A 10,135-nucleotide genomic window follows, 5' to 3' on the forward strand; every position below is an offset into this window, starting at 1 on the left:
CGTGGAACTGATGGATACACACGAGGTGTTAAAGTGGGGGTTGCTGCCAAATCCCAAATCGACGTGTTTGGGTTCCGCTTGAAATGGCCAATCAGCACTCTTTCGGTTTTTTGCGTGTTGCTCCCGATTTTTTCCAGCTCCTGACTTGTCCTCTGTCGTTTGTTCATGAACCGTTTGGAAGCCTTTGAGACGGTCGAGTGACGTATATTTATCAGCTATCCAAGGCATGATACCACAACCCAGCAATTTGCATGTGGGTGATCTATATTTTTCCATGAACGTTTTGCTGATTTTCTTCCAACTCGTCCGGAATCTCATTGACAACTGAACAACAATGCAGATGTAAACAATAGACTCTAAAGAGAATCGTGGTCAATTTTCCAGTTGACTGAAATCGGGTCTTTGTTCAACTCTTGCCATCAGATTCTGTACCGTCGCATCATACTCTATTTTGCCTTAAACTGCATCTCGCTTCGAACAGTTCCACTTGACGATGGTCGAAAATTTCTTGATTGGATCAAACTCTACATTGTTGTGAGTGTTCTTTTCACTAGGCACAACCTGCACCTTCTTGGTGACCAATAGCTGCATGGCAATTATTCCGTAATATCAACTTACCAAATCCAACCTAAACAGCACGGAGCTTTCCTGTTGATCCAAGAAGAGGAGTACTCATTCGTTCACTTAAATTTACGGATTGCCATGGAAATATCGTTTTTCAAGCCACAGGTACAGATAGCCTGCCAAATCAAATATTTCTTTCCAAACTTTATCTGTTTCATATGCTTGCAGCTGCCGTATAAAATCCATGCAAGCTGTTTGAGAGCTGCCTTGGTGTACCTTTCGTTATCCTTTACCACGCATTCGAAATTCGTCACCACCGTGACCACGTTTTGGCCATCTTTTTTGTTTATGGTACGTTTTGTACATGACACTCCCAGACTGTTTGTGACAACTCGGACGGAGAGATTTGGATACCGCATGAAATCACAGGCCAATCATTTGGTTGTCGCTGCGGCTTCAAACTGTCGATTTCTTCCTATTCCAAGTTTTCTGGCCGTCGATAAAAGCTTCCCGAACTCTTTTATTACGTCGTGGACATTTCATTCGTTCACTTTTAATTCTTTTGCTAACTCAACGTCAGAATTCACGGTGTATTTATTAGAACAACTTTATGCAAAAAAAATCAGCATCTCTGAAACTTCGGAATATGAAAGAATGGACGTTCCCCTTTCATTTGAAACTAACATCAAAATGATCCGTCGTAATAATATTGCTTTTACTACTCGAACTAGTTCATATTTCTGTCCCTAGATGGTGCTTTAGACATTCGAATAACACTAAATGTGAGAATTTGATAGAAAATTTAATTGTCTACAAGTTTGTTGACAACTAAGACATGATCTGAAATCACCCGGAAAAGTTGTTTAAGATTTTAACGAAGTTATATCTAAGATAGTTTCACACGAGGCCTAGGTTTGGAAATATACTTTCTCGCACTTATTTGACTGCCAAAAAAATAATTGGGTTTAGTTACATGAAAATATTTGACGGGATTCATTACAACTTCTTCGTTGACAATTCCTATTGACCTTCTGAAAATTAGGATGTTTGACAGAGACTGAAAACTATTTGTGCTTTTGGTTCAAGTTTGTAATCTTTCCCGATAGGTTCGAATGAACTACCATTCATCGGAAGGTATTGCTTGGTTACAAGGGTTTGCTTACGTTTATGTTTTAGAAAGGACCATACGTCGCATAATTTAGGTTATGATCGTTTAAGTCAGCTATTATAATTCTGTTCAAGACGAAATGTTGGGACACACAGTTTATAATTGAACGCAAACCACAGAAGTAACTGTCCAAATTAGTGGTTTGCGTGAAACGATTCATTCAATTTTTTCCGCAAAGTATATTGTGGCAGTTGGATTTTACGGCCATTTCCTATCAATTATGCGAGAAATCGTTAATAAATTGATCCTAGATTATGCGAAAACAAAATATGATTTGAGTACAAAAAACCTTATATATATATATACAAATCCACGAATAAAAAAATAATTATCTTGATCCAAAAACTCAAAGTTTTTTGTTCATTGTTTGTCACATTGAGTTAATTTTTAAAAAGATAATCAGCGTTTTTAACCAAGCATTGCAATGAAATTCGCGAAATATTTCAATGGTTTTAACAGTTTAATTGAAATGAAGTTCAGGACAAGTGAATTTTATACGAAGATGCTAACAAAGTAGGAGGTTCATGCAAGAATAGTTATCAGTCATCCCCGAGAACAATCGAAAAAATGAAAAAGAAGGCATACATCATTGAAAAAGCTGTTTCTGCGGGAGGAATCACTCACCATCTTGGAAAAGATTATTAATATCATACTAGTTTGGTCAACACTTATCTAAGACTGCTCGTCCCAAAAATATTAATGGTGCCCTATATCAGGTGAGTAAAGCCATGTCAAGTGATCCTCGAATTTTTCGCAAAATCACCGATCTTCATGAGGTATATTTTATTGTATAGGGATTATGGTGATTAGCTTTTGGTATAAATATTTCGTTACAATTCCTTTTTCTCTTCAAGATATTAACCCTTAAACTTTATTGCAAGATAAAATTGAAAATTTTATATCTCAAAAATTACTGAAGATAATTCAATGAATTTTTGCACACTCATGCAATGATATTTGCACTATCTTATAAAAATGTTTTTACTTTATAATTGTGTGAATAACGGTACTTTGCATCTATTTAAAATTTTCAATTGTATTTTTTCTTGTGTTCTTCACGCTAAGAATTTTTAAAACGTATGTCAAATTATGCGGAAATCTTTCACCTTCAATAATCTGTATTGATATTTTTTCATTTTTGTTCCTATCGAGAGTTATGGAGGATTTTGTAACAATGCGCTCTTTCAACGCACGGCCCACTTTGATGCAACCCGCGAGAACGTTCATATTGGCAACGTCGCAACGTCCTAATGCGCATCGCTTTGAAGGAGCGTATCTCATGTTCAAAAATGGCATCTCTGAAGTTAAAGCAAAAAGACAAGCTTTTCTTTATGGATAATTGAAAGTGATGTTTTCTGTATAATTTACTTGCTCTTTAGCGTTATTATATTGTTCAGGAGTTATTTAATTTTCTGTCACTCAATACCTCGGACAACCGCACTCGGATGTTGCCAGCCGATGAGCAAAGTTGAGCAGAGGGTATGTTTTAAGCTGCGTTGACATATTTTTTGCAAATTGACATACTTCACCACGTTTTATTTCCAGTTGGTTCTGTCTGAGAGGTAGCACATTATATTGCGAATCTTTTCTTAAATCCACATAGCGACTTTTCAGCCATGCGCCATCGGGTCGTGCGTTAAATTACGCGCTCATTTTGTTTTTGTTTTTGTTTTTGTTTCGATCGCACTTGGGTGTTTCCCATATAGAGACAACTCGCGAAATGCTATATTATCCCCAAATAGACAATATTTGCTCAAAAAAACATTCGATTGTTTTATGTTATAAATATGGGTCGATCACACGAATGATGTATTCCGTAAAAAAAAATTCATAAATATGTTCGTCGTATCTTATTTTTGTGGCATCCATGTGGAGTGATAAATTTAAATATTATATTGGTCAACACAAATGTAGCATATGTCGTAATGGGCGCAAAAAATACAACGAAAATATATGTGGGCATGAATAAAACACAATTTTCGTTAAATTTTCAATTTTACATCCCATGTTTATAGTAAATGGTTAACGCGTTTAAAATATAGAAAAATTTAACGTTTAATTTTTCTTCTTATGGTGTTTGCCAAAGTAATGGAACTGGAATATTCGATGACTGAACAGGTACATGCGGAAAACTATAACGATGATTTTAAAATAAAGATCGTTGATGATTAAATGAAATTCGACAAAAATAAATAATATCTTACCAGAACTTGGAGAACCACCAATTAACAGAATTAACAGAAGCAATAGTGATAAAAAAACCCCAACATCGATGCGATTGAACAACAGATTTTATGTAAACTTTTTTCAAAAGACACATCGTTGTTTAAAAGTAATATCACTCGCGAAAATAAAAACGTGAAATAAAATGCTGTTGGCATAAGATTTTCAATTTTCATATATTAATGTTGCAGACTAAAAATGAATTTGGATATAACGTAGATGTATTTTGACCAACAGAAGTGTTTTTAAAGAGTTAATTGTTAGTAACATTAAATTATAATAATAATAAATATATTAAACAACTATAATTTTTGTTGCGCACTTCGGTCAAAAAAATTTAACGCATCTCAAAATAAACGGAAAAAATGACCTTCGATAATCCGTATTGAAAAGTTTGCCTTTTTGCGCTAACCGAGAGATGTGGTTTCTTATAGTCATGCGATGCGCACTTCCCATGCGATGCGCATTCTGTGGTTGCGACGTGCGACGTTGCCAATATGAACGTTCTCGCGGGTTGCATCAAAGTGGGCCGTGCGTTGAAAGAGCGCACTGTTACAAAATCCTCCATAACTCTCGATAGGAACAAAAATGACAAATTATCAATACAGATTATTGAAGGTGAAAGATTGCCGCATAATTTGACATACGTTTTGGAAATTTTTAGCGTGAAGAACACAAGAAAAAATACAATTGAAAATTTAAAATAGATTCAAAGTACCGTTATTCACACAATTATAGAGTAAAAACATTTTTACAAGATATTGCAAATATCATTTCATAAGTGTACAAAAATTCATTGAATTATCTTCAGTAGTTTTTGAGATATAAAATTAACAATTTTATCATGCAATAAAGTTTAAGGGTTAATATCTTAAAGAAAAAAAGGAATTTTAACGAAATATTTATACCAAAAGCTATTCACCATAATCCCTACACAATAAAATATACCTCATGAAGATCGGTGATTTTGCGAAAAATTCGAGGAACACTTGACATGGCTTTACTCAGGTGGAATCTGGAATTATAATTTGCAGCTAAAAGATGAGACTTTCCAAGCTCTCAAATTCCGCTGAATGCACTGTTCAATTAAACACAGGTATTTGGCAAATGAAAAAAGTGCGTGTGAATTGACTTACAAACCACTAGGGTTTCTGTGAAACTAACTTAGACTTAGACTTCGTTAAAATATTAAACAACTCTTCCGGATAATTTCAAATCGGTTTTTAGTTGTTAACAAAATTGTAAACAATTAAAATATCTATCATATTCTCACTATTAGTGTTGTTCGAATGTCTAAAGCACCATCTAGGGATAGAAATATGAACTAGTTATATTGTAAAATCTATGTTTTCACGCAAAAAAACTTAAAAAAAAGTTGCTCTAGAACCCCCGACGGATTATTTTGATGTTAGTTTCAAATGAAAGGGGAAAGTCCATTCTTTCATATCCTGAAGTTTCAGAGATGCTGAATTTTTTGCATAAAGTTGGTAAAAAAAAGACACTGTGAATTGTTTGACTTTTTGCGATGTTACTCTATATGTTACTCCTCCATTTTCAAAACTGAAGACAAATATCTAAATCAAAATGGAGGTATTATCCGGCATACCTACAAAATGAGAGGTTTTTTACAGCCACGATTAAAAAAGTTGTTTAGGTCGAACAAATTTCGATGGTATCGATATATAGTAAATTCAATATATATTATTTAGAATGGCATATTCTGTCCTCTCCCTCTTATGGGTTGAAACTGCCTATGTAATAAAAGACCGTGACCGTTTTCTTAACTAATTTTTGTTCAGGATTGTCACGAAAAAACGTATCTGTTCTCGAAGTTTGTAATTTATATATTTGAGTTGACTTCTCTAAAAAGGCAAAAAATCGGCAGTGAGTTCTATCATGCAGAATTTTACGTGATGCTGAATGAAAGAGAAGCATTCAGCTGTACAACCATTAATTTTAAGTGCTCAAGTACAAGGTGAAAAATGATTCAAATTAATAATTGTCTCCTCTGCATGATAATTTTTGTACAATTGTTAGTCCAAAAAGCTTGCTTCTTTTGTGTTCTGTCGAGGCTCATACATATTTTGAATACGATTAGCATTTTCCGCATCCAACTCGTTCACAGTCTATGTCCCTCTCGCTTCCAAACACACAGATTAAACGCTTCGCCATGGGTTTTCTGCGCTCGAACGAGGAAAGTCTGCCGCTGATGTACCATAAATCGTCACCGACGTCGCCACAGAAGCAGCTCAACGACATTCTGGCGGAGGATATTTACAGTCTGGATCAAATCGTGTCGAGCAAATTTGGCGATTCGTGCAAACAGTCCTTTACCGCCAATCACCATCACCACCACTACCCAACTGCACCCCAATCGCAACTGTTGCTAAGGCACGGCAGCGACGTGGAGTACGAGTTTCGGCGTAATCTGCTGATCCGAAAGACTAACAGTGCCAATTCGAGCCCGAAGCGATTCGTGCCGAACATCAAGAGGACGGATAGTTTGAACAGCATCGAGGATAATGAGCTGGACAGTGCGTCGTGGTTCCAGGCCGGATTGCCACGGGAAATTTCGTTCGAAGTACTAACTCAGCGAGCTCCTGGTGCTTTTCTGGTTCGAAGAAGCACTACGAAACAGGGCTGCTTCGCACTTTCGCTACGCGTTCCACCACCAGGCCCAAAAGTGGTACATTATTTGATTCTGAAAACCGAACGGGGGTACAAAATTAAGGTGGGTTTATTTTCACATAGCGTTTACACCATCAGAAATAATCTTTAAACTCACTTTTGCAGCATCACAAACATCACGATGAAATGTGCTATTACTAAAGTCCCATTCCCTTTTTCCCGCAGGGTTTCACGAAGGAATTTTCCTCGCTGAGAGCACTGATAACGCACCATTCGGTGATGCCGGAAATGCTTCCGGTTCCGCTGTCACTTCCCCGGCCTCAGAACATCCCCATCAAATGTAAGCGCGTCGACGATTACGACAGTTACAGCAAGCTGAACGAGTTCTCCAAACTGTTCTCCGATTTGGATCTATGATGGTAAACCGTTGCATTACGGCAAACCTCGCGACTACTGACAGCATGAAAAGGCACTCCGTTCGAGGAAATGGCTCGCCAAATGGCAGGTAAACTTTTCGACGAGGTTGTAAATATAGCATATATTCGTTCGTTACTTACCTGAGTGCAACTGATGGTGACAGGGTGCCAGAGAGTGGCCAAACCGTATTGTCAACTCTGCCGCTTTCGGAATCGATATAAACCGGAAAACGCCCGCGACAGACCCACGGATGCGCAGCGTTGCCTAAGTTTACAATCAAAACCCCATACCTAATTGAAAATACAGCTGTAATCATTTGATATTGTGATATAGAATTAAATGTACATGTGAAAAGCTCTGTTCATTCGCTGGCGGAGCGATAGATTGGTTAGAATAAAGCACTATAGCTGACACATAATGAAAAAGGTGAATGGTCCTATTGGAAAAGCGAAATTGAAAATAAATTACCTTATCAGTTATGTCGAATTGAAAACGTATTCCATTCTGTGTTTGATTTGCTGGCTTTGGTTGGCAGTTTTTTGTTCTTGCTTTTTATGCGATGACAATTCAACTAAATGCGTTTTTGGTCGATGCAATTCCGGTAAGTACCCGCTTGAGTGGATAGATCTAAAATTGCAATTGGTTAGTTTCTTAACGAGGATTTGATTGCCTTTCAGGGCGGAGACTCTTTACAAATCGAACTGGAAATGCTCTGTATGATGGTAAAGTATCAATATATGTACAATGAAATGAAAGGTTTCAAGGGTTTTGATGAAAGTAATGTGAAATCAATAGTAAGCACAAGAATAATTTCCTCTGACTTTTAACATTAAACGTCGAAAACTTTTTCCAATTCTCATACAACAATCGACACAGCTCGATCAATTGGTACAAGTTCTGTATGTGTGTGTGTTTTTCAGAGAGCAGAAAAAAACTTTCAAAAAAGCCTTGAGTAAGCAGGAAAAACGTAAAAAAACGTCTCAGGAAACGGGTTTGGGTTGCCACCCGTTCCACTAAAACCACTACTCTTCCTCAGAACCGGATTCCTCCCCGGCACTACCTTACGGCATTACTTCGGGGAAGGGCTTTTTATGTGCATTACAACCACTCTAACTACTTAGTAGTCAGTTCCTTCAGTAGGGTTACAGCACCACTCCTCGACATACCACCAGTTCTCGACCATCCGCACAGGCTGGCAGTTTTTGCATGGCAGCCGGAGAGCTAGTTGTGGGTCGAGACCTAGTGCTCTTTCTCTACCAAGGGCAAACTTCAGATTGTATAATTTACCAAGCGCTTCGGTTCCCTTGTGCCATTAAACTCCCTTCTCGTACCATTCAGCACTACTTACTCGTTGAGCTCCCGACTTGTTCGTGAACTACTCGCTCTAGTCCGCGATGATGAACCTAGCCTACTCCGACGGAGAATTTCCCGGCTAAAGAAGTTCTACCGAAACAGAACCAACCAACCAAGTGTCGCGGTTAGTTTCATGATTCCGGTGGAGTCTCAGGTGGTGAAACTAGCTTACGCCGAGGGAGAGTTTCCCGATGAAAGAAGTTCTCTAGATCCGGTTCTTCTAAGCTTTTACTATTTTTCGTTTGGGTCAACCGGTAGGGTGTCATGGTCGGTCTGGCGATTCCGGGTGGAGCGTGGCATCCAGTTCGCTGGCGCCCTGGCATACCATATCCGGTGCTTTATCGCGGTCTACTCTTCCCGGCGGTTAAGCTAGTCTACTCTGGCGGAGTTTCCCGGCGGTGATTGTTCGCCCCAAACCGTTACTCACGCCATTTCCGCTATAAAGCAGTCATGATCTGCACCACCGCTTTGTTGATCGCGTTCCGCGTGTTCACGTCGCTTGTCATTTTGTAAACGACATTATCCTGGTTGATGTCCAGCTCTCCTGTTTCGAGCATCTCTCTGCGTGTCACTCCGAACCCCGGACATACAAAGACCACATGCTCCGGAATCTCCTCAACGTTCTCACACTCCGGTCACATCGATGATGTAGCGTGCTCGAACCGATGAAGACACCTACTAGTTGAAGTTGCCGTGGCCCGACAGGAGCTGTGTCAAGTGGAAGTTCACTTATCCGTGCTTTATTTTGATCCACGTTGACAGGTTTGGGATTGGTCGGTAGCTCTACCTTCCTTTTTTCCATATTGTCTCATTCTTGCTGCCACCTCGCCATCGAAACGATTCTCACCATCTTCCTCACGTTTCTGGTGTTTCTCCGATTATAGCATTCGTTATCCTCTACCAGTCGGATCATCCCGGTGATAACACGTTCTGCCACCGACGAATTTATTGGTCGTACGCGCTTGCGACTCGTACGGCCATCAGCCGGAACGCTCTCTCCACCTTTTCGCGGTTCCGTTTATTTGTCAGCGCTGCACCCCGATGGGAAACCCACATCGCAGTATTGATGCCGAAACACTAGATAGCGGACATTTCCTACCGCTTCTCGGGCAGTCGACGTTTGGCACGATCCTCGTTATTGCGTTCGTTACCTTGGACGACTTTCGCAGCAGGCGTAGTCGATGTAATTGTTGAAGCTCAACCGGTCGTCGATTACACTAGTTTACAGCATTTCTGAACTAAATAAACTGGTGGTCATTTTCAATGTTAAATCATGTACTGAATCCGAAAATGAAGTCCAAAAAATTCACAGTAGAACAGTTTTCGAGTTACAGTAAAAAATGATTTTCACCTATGAAATTAAAAATGCCTTCAGTAAAATTCAAATATCTTCGGTTGTAGTGCATAGAAATGAAATATTATTATGTTGAATTAAAGTTAATTGAATACACTTTCGATCGTTAGAACATTTTGTTTTATCGCGACTACTGGTTCTGGCGTTATTCACGAATCTATTGAACTTTTTCTTGATCTTTCGACATTTTTTGAAGAAAAATGAGCGTTTGGTCATTAATTTGGGCAAGATAATGCAATCCTAAATAGTATATTTTTATGGGAAATTAAATCCTACTAATAACCAATGAAAATAACCACTTATTAGTTTAAATCGGATGGATATTGAGAAAGTTATTCAATTTTTGTAGAATGGAGATTTTTGAGTTTTTCAGGGTCAACTTATTGAACCTATTTGATTCCAATTTTTTCTAGCCTTTGTTTCATAAT

At 38.5% G+C, this 10,135-nt stretch overlaps 1 protein-coding gene across 1 annotated transcript in view; it reads left to right on the plus strand.

Moving 5' to 3' along the window:
* Window positions 1-7,497, plus strand: part of LOC131683825 (EGFR adapter protein-like) — a 196,044-nt gene extending 188,547 nt beyond the window's left edge. Inside the window, exons 4-5 of the mRNA XM_058966161.1 lie at window positions 6,111-6,686; window positions 6,809-7,497. Coding sequence (XP_058822144.1) covers window positions 6,111-6,686; window positions 6,809-7,000 — 768 coding nt within the window. The 3' untranslated portion in view covers window positions 7,001-7,497. The remainder of the gene's footprint in view (window positions 1-6,110; window positions 6,687-6,808) is intronic.
* Window positions 7,498-10,135: the final 2,638 nt, after the last annotated feature.

Source organism: Topomyia yanbarensis, chromosome 2 (genome assembly GCF_030247195.1).
Source record: "Topomyia yanbarensis strain Yona2022 chromosome 2, ASM3024719v1, whole genome shotgun sequence".
NCBI lineage: Eukaryota > Metazoa > Arthropoda > Insecta > Diptera > Culicidae > Topomyia > Topomyia yanbarensis.